Consider the following 16344-nt stretch of genomic DNA (forward strand, 5'->3'; position numbering starts at 1 on the left):
TAAAAGGAAACAGGAAACTTTTCATTCTATTACTGCTTTGCTTATCAACGTAAGAGTGGCAGAGCTTTTGATATTCCAGACAACTCTTAATGCAAGGCAAAGTGCAGTTTATAACTGCTAACTGAGCCATAGCAAAATCCTAGTTGTATCCCATATCAACTGGACAAGAATAGTGTTCTATCTGAGATGGAACTATAAGAGAAGCAGCAGAAATGGAACTCACAAGGAAATGTTATCGATATTAACCAGTATCTTCCCTTTTCAGCAACTGAAACTGCTGAGATTTCAACAGCTGAATTTACATGTTTCAGTTCCACTGTCTCTTTGCTATTAGCTGCAATATGGAGATACGCAACTTGCTGAGGGTCACTGCCTGGAAAGCCATTTTGCCACAAGTTTTCCTCCCCTTCAGTGCAGTAGGATGACCATTTATGCATGGCCAAGCTTGACCTGCTGACAATCATTCAGAACCATAGCAGTCACTTAATTCGTCAGTTTTCAGTGAATTGTCTGCGGTCTTCTGCCAAGTTTGAAGGATTTCCAGCACAGATAATTGTAAGTTAACCTTAATGCAGATACCTTATAGATACATATTTTGCTTGAGTGCCTTGTACTTCACCATGAGCTCACCCAATCATTGCTGAAGCACTATACTCAGTAACACTGAAAAGCAGTCCAGGTAGCAGCACCAAAACCCAGGCTAATATGTCATGCCCTTCCTTCACAACAATATGTTCCCCAGATGTACCAACACAGCTCACTTCAGGAGCTTTTTGCACTCTAACATTTCTTCTGTTATTCATCAGACTTCTTCTCTGTCCTCTTGTCTTTAATTTGACAAATGCTTTTGTAGAAACTGCTAATGTCTACACTATCCAGTCCCTTGTTCTTCATGACTGCTTCCATGGGTACTTAGCAGCTGATCCTTGTCCTGCAGACTTTATAAGCTCTCTCTTCCTGCTATCAATGTTACTCTATGGTCGTACATACTCACAGAGTATATTTCCCTAGTCCCAGCACCCTGAACTGTCTTTTCCATCTGACACCTGCAGGCACTGAACTACATGAAGAGGATTTTGGGACACACAGTGTTGCATAAACCTGAGCCAGGAGTGTAAGTCTCTTCATGGTACCTTCTAATAAAGACCAGTACTTACACAGAAAAGCACATAAATTGAATCCATACAGGAAGAAGATACTGGGGGAAGAAATATGTGTATCTCAGAGTAGTGGATACTCACTGGCTCACATTTACTTTTGAGATGACATAAGCATAAGAGATTGTGAGACTACAGAAATCATTAAAAGAAGTCAATGAATTTCAGTTCCGTACTTTAAAATCAACCTTTTTGCTACTGTAGCAACAAGATTTTATATATTAAATTTTAGAGAGGCAGGTGATGGTGGGCACCTACCTGTCTTCTGGTAGGACATGAAGGCAAAACTCGGATACAGTTGTGAATGAGTAACTTAGAGCATGTCCTACAGCACCACCTAGCAGGCTAATTTAAAAGTTGACTATATCCCTTGCTCCCTGACTATAATGTGCTCCTTAAGAAAAGGCTGTACTTCAGCCTTCTTTCCCGTTTCTTCTTGAAACAGCTGCTTCTTGACACCAGAATCATGTCATCACAGTGATTAGTAAAGTTGGAGTCTTCATGTTTAACAATCATATTTATTATAAAGCTTTTAATAGAAACCACAGTGCAAATGCAATACTGCAGCAGTCTTGAGTTCCTGCATAAGAAGCCATTGGTTTCTAGACATCTTCAAACAGTACAGAAAGCAGAAGCACCTTTCAGAAAGTTAGGCTATACAAACCCATCCAATCTTCCTTCCATATTTACCAAGAGGATAAGTAAGTCTTGGTGACTCTCAGACTTTCAAAATCTATCCTCATGCTGCAAGACTGGTCTCCAATTGTCTATCATCACCTGCATGCATTTTTCCTTTGTACATCTGCCTAAATGCCAATGCCAAGTTGCAAATAACACATTTTGACAGACAATGAAGCCACACACACTGAGTGTGCAGACCCATGGCTGTAGCAGCTCTATTGATTTGAAGGGGAAGGTAAAGCTCTCTCTGGAGGTGTTAAAAAAAAACCACGCCATCTATACACAACACTCTGGAACATGGTTTAACAGTCATGGTGGTGTTAGGTTGATGGTTGGACTCAATGATCCTAGAGGTCTTCTCCAACAAAAATAATTCTATGATAGAAAGAAAAATCTGCCAAAATTAATGTAAGTAGAGAATAACCACAGCTTGCTTTTTATTCCTATTCTGCTATCATTCAACCCACTACAAAGCGTTATTTCCACTTGGACTGTGAAAAATGGTTACATTATGAGCACCTGGTGTTGAAAGGGCTCTTGAACACAACCATCGCATGCCAAGGGAAAACCAATTTTCTACACCAATAAAATCCTAAACTGGTCCTTGGTTTGTAAGGATGGCACAGCCCAGGGGCAAGGCTGGATTTAACAGAGCCATGCTCTCAGAGGCCAGCACTTACTGAACAGTGCTTCTCTATCACCCATCACCACCTTCAACCTGACAGAACAGAGCACCAAGGTTGTAAGCACTCCATGGAGTATTGAGACACGACCCTGGCCATCTTCTACTTTGAGCAAATAATTAATTTTTTCTATTAGGGATGACAGAGAAAACAAATCCTACATGATGGATGCCAAGTTATGCTGCTACTAAATTAGTGTGCATGTTCAATGGCCTTCCCAGTAACCGTTCCTGCATTGCAGCGGGAGAGCTCTACTACTAACACACGTGCAAGGTATTTTGCAGGGAAAACTCAGAATTACAGTGTGAAATACAAGGACACTGTGGGAAAAACAAGGTCTCTCCGTAAGGGAGACCATGCCTTGTTCGGCCACCGCGGCCTCTCAGGGTGTCTATCACAGCGCAGCGTCCTTGCTCCTCGCCTCTGGGCTGCTGGCGGGGCAGAACAGCCAGTCGGGCATCCCCATAGGCAGACTTCTGCTGCCATTACTCGAGGCCACCAGATTTTAAACCCCGACATCGCCGCAGCCCCGCTGAAAGAACCCTCCCCTTGCGCACCGCTGCCCGCCTCTTCCCCTGCCTCTTCCGCTCGCTGCACAGCAGCTGCCGGCCCGCGGAAGTCCCGCCTGGGCCACGGCGCGGGGAGCTCCGGTAGGTGGGGGTGTGGGGTGGGGGGAGCGAAGCAAGGAGCTCACAGGAACCGGCCCTTAGCGCTCCGGCATGGCATGGCAGGGAAGGAAGGCGGGGAAGGGCAGCCTGTCCCCGCGGCCTGCTCCCGGGCCCTGGCCCGCCCTTCACCATAAACCGTTTCTAGCTGCCCCCACTCTCAAATGTGTATTTTTCGACCAGTGAGCCTGAAAATCCCCAGCCTTAGAGGCATGTCCCGACCTTGCCTCGTTTCCTGATTGGTAACGTTTTAAGTTGGGCTTTCCCCTCAGCTACATGTAATTAGAAAATACAAATTTATTCTCTCTACAGCTACCTGAAAGGAAGGTGTAGTGAGGTAGTGGTGACCCAGGGGAGGTTTAGAGTGGGTATTAAGGAAATTTTCTTTATTGAAAGGGTGGTTAGGCTTTGGAACAGGCTGCCCAGGGAAGTGGTGAAGTCACCGTCCCTGGAGATGTTCAAAACATATGTAGACATGGCACTTGGGGACATAGTTTAGTGGGCACGGTGGTGTTGGGTTGGCAGTTGGACTTCATGATCTTCAAGGTGTTTCCCAAAGGAAATGATTGTGTGATTCTTCTATGATTCCAACTGTTAGGACAAAACCTGCCTAGATACCCCTGCTTTGAACTTTAACTATTAAAATTCTCAGGCTTAGGTAAGAATGAGTGCACATAACACTGCATACATAAGTAGTATTCCAGCATTTGGGGGGGACTACTTTATAAATGCCCCCATAAACCCACGTGGCTTTTAGGGAGCTACCTAGGTGATTAAGCTTGCAGGATATGGCCTGTATAAATTGATTTGTAGCTTCTGCTTGCCTTCCTCTTGTATGAGTTGCACAAAGTTTTATGAATAAAAAAAGATACTGTATGCCATGAGGGCTGTAGTAGGATTTTTTGCAGGAGCTGAGTCTGGGGTGACCCTCAGGGAAGATTTGAAGGCATGAAGGCTAAGAGGTATCAAGGGCAATTTTCCATTTATTTTCTTGAGTATTAACCATCATGAGAAAATGAGTGCTCTCTGGCATTTTGTGCTTCTTCTTGCATTAGGTGTGTACCAGGATTGCTGGGTGTAATCCAGTCAAGAACATAGCCTGGGCTGTGAGGGGTCCATCCACAAAGGTTTGAAAACATGCCTGCACAAAGGATAATTTAATGTAAGAAATTTAAAACATACTTAGCAGGTGTTAATTTTAATTATGACTGCAGCAGGAGATAAGTTAGTGTTGTGGTATATCCTGCTTTTATGGCTGTTTAGAAGAAGTGTATACATAAGCACAGCACTTTCTGCCATGTTTTCCTGTGGTTCACCCATGGGTTGCTGGTTGCCTCCCTGTCCAGGTGAGCTTCCTGGCTTCCTAAGTTACCAACAGGGAAGAGTATCTGGAGTTCTTGGCTCTTTACTGTGTTTTTCTTAAATAATTTTGGCAAACAAATCACCACCTCCTGTCTTCAGCACCTATTACACTAAGAAATACATATTAAATTATTGTATGCTTACATTGTACCATATACTTTCATGTATCACTCTTTCTATTAAGTATTCAGTATGTGTTCAGTGCAGTATAAACATTAAACAAGATTATTCTTTTCCTGGTGAATTTTATGTCTGAAGGAGCTTCATAGGAACGAGAAGTAATAACATATCATTAAAACACCACCTTTAATTTAATCCCTTTTTGTTTCCCTGTGGTTAATAGTAATTTACTGTTAATTGTGACTGGTGTATCCTGGCATGTCATGCAGAGCTGGTTTATGATGTTACAGCCCCCAGTTGTCCACTCTACCCCTCTGCAGGAGGTTCTTGTTTGGCATGAGTGGAAGAAGAGAGCATATGTCTGTGTTTCAGCTGCTGCTGTACAAAGCCCAGCAGCATAGCTGAAACCCACCTTTGATGGTACTTTACACTAAGACCTTGGTGGTTGTATCAAAGCACCTTGGCTTCCTGTAAGGACAGATGGAAGTGCTGATGTCTTCAACAGCTGCAGCAAGGTTCTCTGAAGGTTGTGTGTTAAAGCCCTGAGACAAGAGATATTGCAAGATGCAAATGCAGACAGGGGCATCCAATTTTCACTGATATCTGCTAGAGCCTAGTTCACATTTATATCTTCATAGTAGCATCATTTTAGGAGAGCACTCTGTAGCCTATGGGTTTTTTTAGGAGATTGGAGCTTTCCTGGCCAGAGCAGACCGTGTGGCTTGCTCCATAAAAGGAACTGATATTGCACAAGGGAAGCAGGACTTTGGAACTAATGGAGTTGATAGATTTGAAAGTTTTTTTAAGTATCCCTGCTTATTTACAAAGTCACAAAGTAGTGGTCTGCCCTGAAACATTTTCTGTACCTGTTTCTGCTCTGGATTGCATGTACTCTTTGTCAGAGAAAGTATTTCAGAGACAAATTTTTAAAAGAAGCCACTGAAAGTATGCTGCTTTCTGAAAAGAGCTCTTTGCTGAGTGAGCTAGAACTACTGCCTGGAAGTTGGAAGTGAAACAAACTAGGAAAAACACATACTGGTGTTTTGGAGGAAAAGCTACAGTTACAAAGATACACATACTGTTTGTTTGTTACTTTGGAAGTTGTAGGCAAGCTCAAATTACTGAATTTAGTATTAAGGTTAGTGATTAAAATTCTTAAAGGAGGCTAGCATAGATTAAGCTAATTATTGTGGGTTCATGCCATTAATATCCATAGTCTGTGCCTGTAGTGGACCACAACAGTAGGCTTGTGCTGGCAAGGACTAGACAACTATGCTGGGTAAATACTGAATGTGTATTGATTGCTAGGGAAAGGAGGAAGTATGGTGGCTTTATTACTGTCACTGTAAATTGATTTAGTGGAGGAGAGGGAGAAGTTAATTCTTTGTATCAATCATCCTATGTTCCAAGGCCCAAAAATGGATCAGTGTCACTTTCTCTGTAAAGGTATTTTGTGGTTTTGAACGTCAAAGAGAGAATGTTTCTTTGGTTATTGTGCTCTGTTTCTTCTCATGGTTTTTGCTCCTTTTTTTAATGCTACAGGGATGAGAGACCCATTTATGCACACGTTAATTCCCAATTTTTGTGTTATAAACAGGTTAGGAATTGACTATGGCAGTGCGGTTCCTGCAGAAGGCATCTGTGTGGTTAAAGAAGCGCAAGATCACTTTGTTGGCTGTTTCTTGCATGGGACTGTTTGGTGCTAACCTTTCTTATCATGTGTTTCCTGAGCAGACATTCAAACTATTGCATGAGTGCTGGTCAGAGGGCCAGCCAGCTGAGCTTTCACAAAGGCTGTGTGGTGTCTTTCAGGATGTCCTTCAAGACACCAATGTGAAGTCCAAGGACTCATTTCATGCCTTTGCAGCTTCCGGTTTTCACCCTGTGAGTGCTGGAATCCCCTGGCTGCCTTCAGGGTCTTTGGTGGGCATTCCACCTAACTTTGATAGTACAGCTGAGGATAAAAAAGGAATAGTCAACCACGTTGTTGTGATCAATGGCAAAGAAGTAGACTGGGAGAGCAGGGAAGGTGTTGCTCTGAAGGAAGCTCTAACTTTTTCACTTGAAGCTCAGAAGTTTGCCATTGCCAGAGACATTGTGTATTTGCAGAATGGCAGCCCCTTAGCAAGTGCATTTGTGGCTCCAACTTGTTTGGCCGGTACATTTCTCTGTGGGAAAGGTGTAAAGCTACTTCTAGGTTTATCTTCTGGCCCCCTGATACTTCGTGGCATCTGTAACCTCATAACTGCTGCTGGTGGACTGATGTGCTATTATGTTTCTTATGACGCTATGACCTATCATCTGGACTGCAAGGCTGACAGGAAGGCAGCTACTATTTCCAAAGACTACGCCAGAGGGGGGGTTGAATTTTATGATAAAATCTTGTCCCGCAACAGGATTCTTCGAGGTCTGATGGGAAAACAAGGGACAAAGATATATGCCCCGAGTGGAAACCTTTTCCCAAGGCATTGGTTCAGAATAAAGTATACCCCGTACACTTACCGAAGAGACTTGATTGTTAATATTTTAAGAGAGCTCCAGGCATAGGAAGGGAGTGCTTGAATTTGAAACTTGTGAATTATGTATTCTCTTGGAACACTGCTGTGCTGCTCTTCCCCCCCCCCCCCCCCCCCCCCCGCATTAGAATTTCAGGATTTATTTTTGCATGTAGTTAGGAAGGAGTTACTGTACATTCTGTGAATAAAGAATTCTTCCTTAAAATATTCAAGACTTACTTCAAAAGTGCTCTGTTCTGTGTGCATCTCAAATCACAAGACTACTGCGGAGGGGAACTTCTCAGACACTGATCTGAAAGTTCTGTTGCTCTCCTCTGCCTTCCTGCCACTGCAGTCTGGAAAATTGAAAGGGTAAAGTGCAGTGAAGAATTTGTGAAGCATTGTAATTTAAATTGGGGTGTTTGTATGTATGTTTGCTATTCCTCCTTTGGAACAACCTAAAGATGTTTAAAAAACTGGGTGGTCTGTATTGTGCTGTTATATAAATACCAAGACACACTCTGTCTGTCCTGTGTGAGTTCGTGCTCTGTGTAAATCCTTATGCTTGCAATCGCTATTCTTCAGTAGGGCACACTAATTATGCTGCAGTTCATACTAGTACAGCTAGATTATTGTCAGCACCTGAATCATTTTGCTTGCATTGTTGCAGTTTGAGCTGGATGCCCCCCTGTAATGTTTACTTCCTGTGTCCAGAGGTCCAGCCCAGACGGGTGGACACAGGAAATTATGTAGTATTTCATACCACAATCCTTTGCACCACTATAAGATCCAGTGCGGAGTCTAGCACTCTCTCTTTTCTTCCTCCTCCGTCAGCCGGTAACTGGGGAGATGTCTCCTGGCTTTGGGCCTGGCTAGGCCCAAGGCCATGGGGGGATGGGCAGTCTCAGATCTGGCCAGCTGAGACTAGCCTAGCAGTGGGAGGGGGAAGAAGGAGCCCTGGGGGTCTTGGGTATACCCTCAGGTGGGGATGGGATCTCTCTGGGTCTGTTTTGGGATTTTTCTTTGTCACTGTGCTTTTGCTTTTCTGTAAAACTTCACTGCTTTCTATTTAAACTTTCCATCACTTTTGCAATCCGTTTGTCTGAGTGTTTATGGTTGCCAGGGGTGGGGAAGGGGGCTGCCTCAACCCAGCACAGCATCTAGTTCTGCTCTCTACATGACATGATGACTGCAGCATGTTTAACTTGCACGTTTCCCATCAGTGTCAGTGCATAACGTGACTGTCATGGGTTGACTGTTTTCTCACAAGTGGGACAAGCATGTTCAAGAGAGGGTTTTCTGTGTGCCTTGTTTCACTTTGTGTTTAATTTTACATACATTTAGAGTTATATCACCTTTTATGTCAAAGAAGGCAAGGTATAAAAAATAGTGTAGCATTTGGTGCAGTGACTGGTGAGGTCTGTGATGAGTTGTTGTCAAAGGAAATTGTTCTTCTGTCTCAGCCTAAGAAGGTTTTGTCTGGCAGAACTGAGTTTTGCCCAGGTTAACTAATCTTCTGGAAAGGTCTTTAGTGCATGGGCAGTAAATTTTTACTATAGCTTCACCTTGAAGCTTTTATGTGATCTTCAAGACAACTGTTCTCAAACTTTGTAGCTCCTTCAGACAAGTCTAAATTCCATGAAATGTTCTCAGAGAGAACTTGACCCACTTGTGTAGCTTAAGAGGCTGCTACTACATAAAGAGTGCAGAGAGGAAACAGAGGTTTTCTCTGAGATTTACAACAAATAGCAGTTTAAACAAAGTTTAATTAATCTGCTTGCATCTTACCACTCCTTACTGCTGCTTTTCATCAAGGCACCTGCAGCTAGTGCTGTTATTTAACATTCTCAGGTTGCAAAGCACCAGCGATGCTAATGGGTTTTGCAGTTGTGCACTTTGCTTTAATTTTAGAGCTGGATTCTCCAATAACCTCTATGCTGTGTCTGATTTACCCTTCTTTGAAATTGCTGTGGCATGCTAGTATCAGTAAGGGAGGGCTGGCCAGTATTCAGACATATGTCCTTATCTTCTAAAGAGATGCTCTTACCAAGAGCTTATACACTTCCATCTCTGTGTAGTCAAGCTCCTATTCTGTTACTGTGTAATCTGGAATCATAGTACTGTTACTATAAGGAAAATGGGCATTGAAATCTCAACTGTTAATTAAGACTTGCCTAAATTTTGGGAACATGTCACTTGTCCTGGAAAAGGTTTCTATCATGTGTGTGTTGCCATTTTAATTGTTGCTGCAAGATCACCCATGCTATTTGGCAGGTAAAAATGGCACAGCTCAAACATATGGCCATAAAAATACTCATGCAAAGTCTTACAATATTGCAGATACTGTAGGTGAACTTCTGGTGAAATCAAGTAAGAGTTCCATGTACTGGTGGCAGAAGGGGTCTAGTTTTGGGAGTAAAATAGAAGCAAGCATCCCACAGCTCTGAAGCTGAAATTTTGAGGAGTTCAGAAAGCTTGTAGTAGTAACTGGCTTTTCTTCCACTGCTTATATGAGGCAGACTTTGTACAGTTGGGTTTTTGGTTTGGTTTTGAGGTTTGGTGGTGGGGTTTTTTGGGGGGGGGTGGTGGTGGTGTTTGGGTTTTTGTATGTTTGCTTTTTTAGAAAACCAACAGAAAATGTTGAGCAAAGGGAATTAACTAGGAGATGTGGTTATAAGAAGACTAAGCCAAGAAACTGTAAAAGAAAAGGTGTGGAAGATACATGAACTCTCATAAAAATGGCTACTGTCTCCAAAAATTAAGCCCTCTTTCTGTCTGATAAAGTGATTAAAGGAAAAAATACGAGTAGCAAATGTCCAAAATGAGTTTCTAGTTTAAATTTATACACAGTTTAAAGAGAGATTTTTCTCAAATGGTTTATTTGTGTTGTTATCCTAAATTTTCTAGATAACAAAAACCCCCACATTTCTCATAACTTAATTTTTACACTAATGTAATGCTTGCTGCTACATAAAGCTTTAGTGGATAATAATGCAAGAGAAGAGCCACCTAGGTACTTTCCTCAGAATTCCTACTGACATCCAAGAAAGCAGTCTGCTTCACATACTTTTCCCCCCTATCCTTAAAATTGTGGTTTCTTTTCATGGAGATTATTTCAGTTTGTTTAATGGTCAAACCCATAAAACTGGCAGAAATACAGCAAGGCTGAGAGCTAGGCAGTTTTCTTGAAGACAAACTTCTACGAGTCTCTGTTCCTCTTGCAGTTCACAGGAAGAAGGATCTTCAGAGGTGGCTTTCAAGAGAGAAATCTCCACCCAGGTGGCATGTGAGTGAAGAATGTTCCCCAAGGGCTTCAGTTGAAGTGTAGTGGTCCTTCAGAAAACATCACTTTTTTATTACAGTAGGCCACTGTTATTCCACCCCTTTTCACACTGAGGTAATTTCCAGAACCTGACAGATAAGTTGGTGGTGTTGGGAGAGGTGGTGCTGGAAATGGAGCCTACTGCTCTTGTTTTGCCTTTGGCCATAGCAGTTGTGAAACAACTGTGACAAAGTGTGGCTTGGGTAGGAGTGAATTAAAATGTATGAATCAAGTCGTCATAACTGAATCACAGACAGCTTTCATTAAAGGAACAAAGGAAAAGAATCTATCCCAGAGTGAGTATTGCTATATGCAGCTATTGTGGGCATCATTAAAACAACTGTAGGCATCTCCACTATATGGAAATGCAATTCCTACCAAGCTGCAGATGCTGAGACAAGTATGTGGGCCATATTCTGCAACTGTTATCCACTCATGTTCATTAAAAACTTCATGTAGCAGGTGTGATTATGTTAATATAAAAATGATCAAGTTGCAGACAATCTGCCATCCATGCATCCTATTCCTCCTTGGTTTCATTCATCCCAGTTGGGAGTATGCATAACTGAAAGGCAGAACACACTGGTAAGCAGAGGAATGCTGATGTAGGAAGATGTAATTAAGATCTCAGAATTAGATGAACACTGTCAGGAAGAGAGGGAAGCTGAATTTGGTTGTTGCCGTAACTAGACTTAAGAAGAGAAAACCAATGTAATTATTCTCTTAGAATTAGTGTGTTATGCAAATGAAATCTGAAAGAGCTGAAAAATGGCTTATGGATATTTGCTGGGCTTCTTTTTCATTGAGAATATATCACAGTATCACGGCACATTAGAGATTGGAAGGGTCCTCCAGAGATCATCAGTTCCAACCCCCTGCCAAAGCAGGAACACCTAGGGTAGTTCACACAGGAATGTATCCAGACGGGTTTTCAATGTGTCCAGGAGACTCCACAACCTCTTTTCAACCTGCTCAAACTGCCAACTCTGTAAAGTGTAGAAAATCATTAAAATTTGGCTAGAAATCAATTTGTCTTTCCCACTTGGGGGGCGGGGGAAGAGCCAAGCTCTTAAACTTCATAGCTAGAAATGAACACTGAAATGTCTAAGCAGCTGGGAGCTCTCATTGTCCTCAGTCAGAACATGTTCACCATGATGTATCCTGATCTGCAATCTTCAGAGTGCACTTAAAAACTCAAGTCTGCATCCAAAAATGTGCTTTGGAAAACAAAGCAAGCCTGGATGTATTTGTATTTCCCCCCACCTTAGTCTTTCTTTAGTCCTTCCTGCAGGAATCATTTGTGGTACTGTATGCTTACAGAGCATTTAATAGAATGTCACCTCTGTCTTAAAGTGTAACAAGAAGCTTCCTATGTATGTCAGTAATTAAGCATATTGTGCCTAAGTTTTGAAAAAAGAGTTGTCCCTGAAATCATGAGAATAGAAAGAATTTTTTTTTCTTTATGGCTGACTTTCCAGCCTTCCATCATCTGGAAGTGGGGCTCTTTTGCAGTCCCAATGTGGTTACTTGGAGCCCCTAGCTGCTTTGTTCTGCAGGAGCATTGCTGTGTTAATGTAGTCAAGGCATTAATGAGTAACAGGTGAAGCTGTGTCCCCCTTTGTGTGTGGCCAAGCTACTTATGCTGTAGAAGTCTTGCAAAACAGCAGATCTCATTGAGATGACTAATAGTATTTAGAAAACATAAGACACTGTGAGCCAAATCCCAGGCTCACTGTCCCAGCAGTTCTTGCAGAAGAAATGTTAAGAAAGGACATGCAAGACCCTAACAACTTTTTGCTAGTAACTGTATAGTGGTGTAATGCAGACCTGCTGACTGCTGGTAGCTTTCTTTCTATCATTTGCTGAAATAATTTTCCAGTGAGAGTGTTTTTTCTTCATTCTCTGTTCCTTTTCATTTCCCCTTGCTCTGCCATTCTTAATTGCCTCTGCTGCCAGCTGACTCATCTTGCAAGCTGTGTCAGCTCGCTCAGGATTTGTGAACCTTTTGGACTTTCACTTGCTGCTTGCACTTTCATTTGCACTACCTACTTACTTCTGTGGTGCTCATTAGCCAATCACCACAGCAGCTTGAACATCTTTTGTTTTATTAGGTTGAGTCTACATGTTTTTGCAAAGAAAAATTCCTTTGACTGAATGGCAAAGAGGCATTGTGGTTAAGAATCTTATTGTTTTGCCACACAAAAAGAAAATTTAATATTACTTTTGAGTTTTCCATTTGGCATTACTGTTTGAAAGACTCATTTCTAACTTGCTGTCTATGGCACCCAGTTCACTTTTGATCTTAATTAGCCTCTGTAATCACTTTTGAGATGCTGCTATTCCCTTTGAGCCATTAGTAATTTTGCTTCATGTTCCTGAAAATTGTAGGGAATTTCATACACTTCTGTGTCCCGGTGATGTATTGTGACCTAGGAAATAACAAGTAATGTATCATTAACTGCTTGTACTGAGGTTGACTGAGCTCAGGCATGCCTGTGTTAGACTGCAGGGCTGCTGTGCAGAGATGCTGCACGCTGGCTTTGAGAACGGCGTCTTTTCAAGTTGCTCATATTGCCAGTTCTACTAATGAGTTTATAGATGTCTTTTAATCACCTGCCACTGAGCAGAAGCAGTGGGGTCTGTTGGGTTTTGTCTGATGAAAAAGAACACTCACTTTTGAAAAAAAAAATATCATTTTGAGTGACACTTGCAAGAATGAGGGGCTTGAAAGGCAGAAGAAAAGCCAAAGCAAGGAAAATAATCCCATGTTCCTTAAATTTTCTAAATCTTGGTATTGTTGCTAAACTGTGTACTACACAAGAATTGGAATGCACTTTTGCAAGCAATTGCAGTTGATTTCCAGGTTATTTCTTTAACTGGGCTAAGCTTCGCAGACCTAGCAGTAGGCACCCAGGAATCAGTGCTGGGTCTCATACTCTTTAACATCTTTATTGATGATCTGGATGAGGGCATTGAGTCCAGTGAATTTGCAGATGACACCAAGCTGAGGGCAGGAGTTGATCTGCTGGAGGGTAGAGAGGCTTTGCAGAGGGACCTCAACAGGCTGGAGAGATGGGCAGAATCCAACGGCATGAGATTTAACACATCCAAGTGCCGGGTTCTGCACATTGGCCACAACAACCCCATGCAGTGCTACAGGCTGGGGTCAGAGTGGCTGGAGAGCAGCCAGGCAGAGAGGGATCTGGGGGTACTGGTCGATGGTAGGCTGAACATGAGCCTGCAGTGGGCCCAGGCAGCCAAGAGGGCCAAGGGCATCCTGGCCTGCATCAGGAACAGTGTGGCCAGCAGGAGCAGGGAGGTCATTCTGCCCCTGTACTCAGCACTGGTTAGGCCACCCCTTAAGTACTGTGTCCGGTTCTGGGCCCTTCAGTTTAGGAAGGATGTTGACTTGCTGGAAGGTGTCCAGAGAAGGGCAACAAAGCTGGTGAGGGGTTTGGAACACAAGTCCTATGAGGAGAGGCTGAGGGAGCTGGGATTGCTTAGCCTGGACCTGGTTGGTCTCTTCTTCCAGGCAACCAGCACCAGAACAAGAGGACACAGTGTCAAGCTGTGCCAGGGGAGGTTTAGGCTGGATGTTAGGAAGAAGTTCTTCATAGAAAGAATGATTGGCCATTGGAATGTGCTGCCCAGGGAGGTGGTGGAGTCACCATTACTGCAGATGTTTAGGAAGAGACTGGATGGGGTGCTTGGTGCCATGGTCTAGTTGATTAGATTGTGTTGGTTGATAGGTTGGACTCAATGATCTCCAAGGTCTCTTCCCACCTGGTTAATTCCATTCTATTCTGTATAATGAAACACTGGATCTGTTTCTCAGGGCAGACAGAAAATGAAGATCCAGCCGTGTGGTAAATAATGATGCTGGGTTTGGGGGGGGATTAATTATTTTTTTTTTATTCATTTGCTGACTAGACTGGAGACATCTATAAATATTTCAGAGAACAGAGCTAGGGAAGAATTACTCTGTAGACAGTTTTGCTTGTGAGATCTTTTCTCATATGGGATGAACTCCACTGCCTCAGCGACTGTGTTATAAAAGCGTATTATATAATTCTCTGTAGGTACCCACAGACAGATGTATTTGTGGTTTTTAGAAACTTCATGTAATTTAGGCATAAAACTTGAAGTGTGTTGTATAGTTCCTCATTAATAATAGTTGAGAATTATGCTCATCTAAGGCAGCACACATAAATTCTTAATGTTCAGGCATTCATTATACGCCTGTGCTGGTTAGAAGTTGCCATACAAAAATAAAAGGCAGTGATCCCAAAGGTTTATTTTTTTTAGTACATTCTTTTAAGCAATTTGGAAAATTATGTTCATCCCCTAACACTTCTTTCCCTTCTGCTTCCATGCTTTTCCATCTAATCAAAAGATACAACAGTGAATATTGAAAAAGTCAAATCCGACAAGACAAACTTTCTATTGACGAAGCTTTCATTAAGCATCGCAACAACTTATAAAAGGAAATGCTGAATCTGTTACTTTATGGAGCTTAGAAATCCAGCTAATTATTTTCAGTCACACTTTACAGATCCTAATAGTGCTCACTTGTATCTTCTTCACTTGTGAAGATGGCTATGGCATAGTTGCAGCTGGCCAGATGAAGCCTCAATTTTTGTGTGTTGGCTTTATACCTATGAAGCAGGTGTAAAGCTTAGCTTTCCTAGACAGAACATCATTTGTGTTGCAAATTAAAGACATGCTTTGGCAATTGCAATTTGAAATGTGAAAACATTTGTTTCATTTTTTTCCTAACTTTCCAGCAGCTGAACTGGATGTGTAGAGCCATGAAAATGCAAAAGTTTTAGTCCAAGAACAGAATAAGAATGACTAGGGTTTCTTTCTCAGTGATGAACAAGGGGCAGTGGGTGCAAGGTGAAGCATTGGAGGTTCCACATAAACATGAGGAAAAGCTTATTGCTCTCGACTACCTTAAGGGAGGTTGTAGACAGGCGGAGGTTGGTCTCTTCTCCCAGGCAACCAGCACCAGAACAAGAGGACACAGTCTCAAGCTATGCCAGGGAAGGTTTAGGCTGGAGGTTAGGAAGAAGTTCTACACAAAGAGAGTGATTGCCCATTGGAATGGGCTGCCCAGGGAGGTGGTGGAGTCACCATCATTTGAGGTGTTCATGAGGAGACTTGATGGGGTGCTTGGTTGCATGGTTTAGTTGATTAGGTGGTGTTGGATGATACGTTGGACATGATGATCTTGAAGGTCTCTTCCAACCTGGTCTGGTCCTGTCCTGTCCTGTCCTGTCCTGTTGACAGAGCAGTGGAACAGGCTGCCCAGAGAAATTGTGAAGTCTCCTTCTCTGGAGACCTGCAAAACATTCCTGTGTGACCTACTCTAGGTGATGCTGCTCTGACAGATGCTTGCACTAGATGATCTTTTGAGGTCCCTTTCAACCTCTAACATTTGGTGATTCTGTGGTTCTGTGATTTTCTGCATATTTGGGATTTCATGCAGTGAGTATTAAAGAATCTGGGCTGAGACCTCACAATACATGGATCAAGAAACAGTACATTTTCTTCTAGAGTCCTGTGGTGACCAGATCTGTTTTTCTGTTTATGCAGTGAGCAGGGGAAAAAAAACCCAACCAACTAAATGGAAAACAAACAAGCAAACAAAACCCCCAAACCAACAGAAAAACCCCAACACTACAAAGACAAATGTGATGCCATGCTCTGCATTAGCAGTCTGGCTGGCACGCATGCATACTGTTTCCTTAATCCATATGCACAATTGCTCACACTGAAGAAGTGTTATGTGGAGATCCCAAAGGTAAGTTTTCTGTGGCTGTCTCTGAAGTTTCTTGTATTTTGAGACTGGAAACAGTT

General features: G+C 42.5%; 1 protein-coding gene across 13 annotated transcripts in view; it reads left to right on the forward strand.

The window, feature by feature from the left end:
- Window positions 1-3117: 3117 nt before the first annotated feature.
- TMEM177 (transmembrane protein 177) overlaps window positions 3118-16344 on the forward strand; it is a 35716-nt gene continuing 22489 nt past the window's right edge. For 2 of the 13 annotated variants that reach the window (XR_010987400.1, XR_010987405.1), the window contains exon 1: window positions 10269-10560. Coding sequence is in view for 6 of the 13 variants with exons in the window: in XM_068138944.1 (XP_067995045.1) it covers window positions 6280-7215 (936 nt within the window). In the remaining 7 variants the exon portion in view is untranslated. Of the gene's footprint in view, window positions 3172-3254; window positions 3429-4130; window positions 4149-4217; window positions 4349-6265; window positions 7397-10268; window positions 10561-16344 lie in introns of those variants that run through there. The other 11 variants (XM_068138944.1, XM_068138947.1, XM_068138945.1 and 8 more) reach the window with 11 other exon arrangements.

The sequence above is a fragment of the Melanerpes formicivorus genome, unplaced genomic scaffold (assembly GCF_026170545.1).
Source record: "Melanerpes formicivorus ecotype bairdi unplaced genomic scaffold, bMelFor1.0.p_v2 SCAF_5, whole genome shotgun sequence".
Classification (NCBI taxonomy): Eukaryota; Metazoa; Chordata; class Aves; order Piciformes; family Picidae; genus Melanerpes; species Melanerpes formicivorus.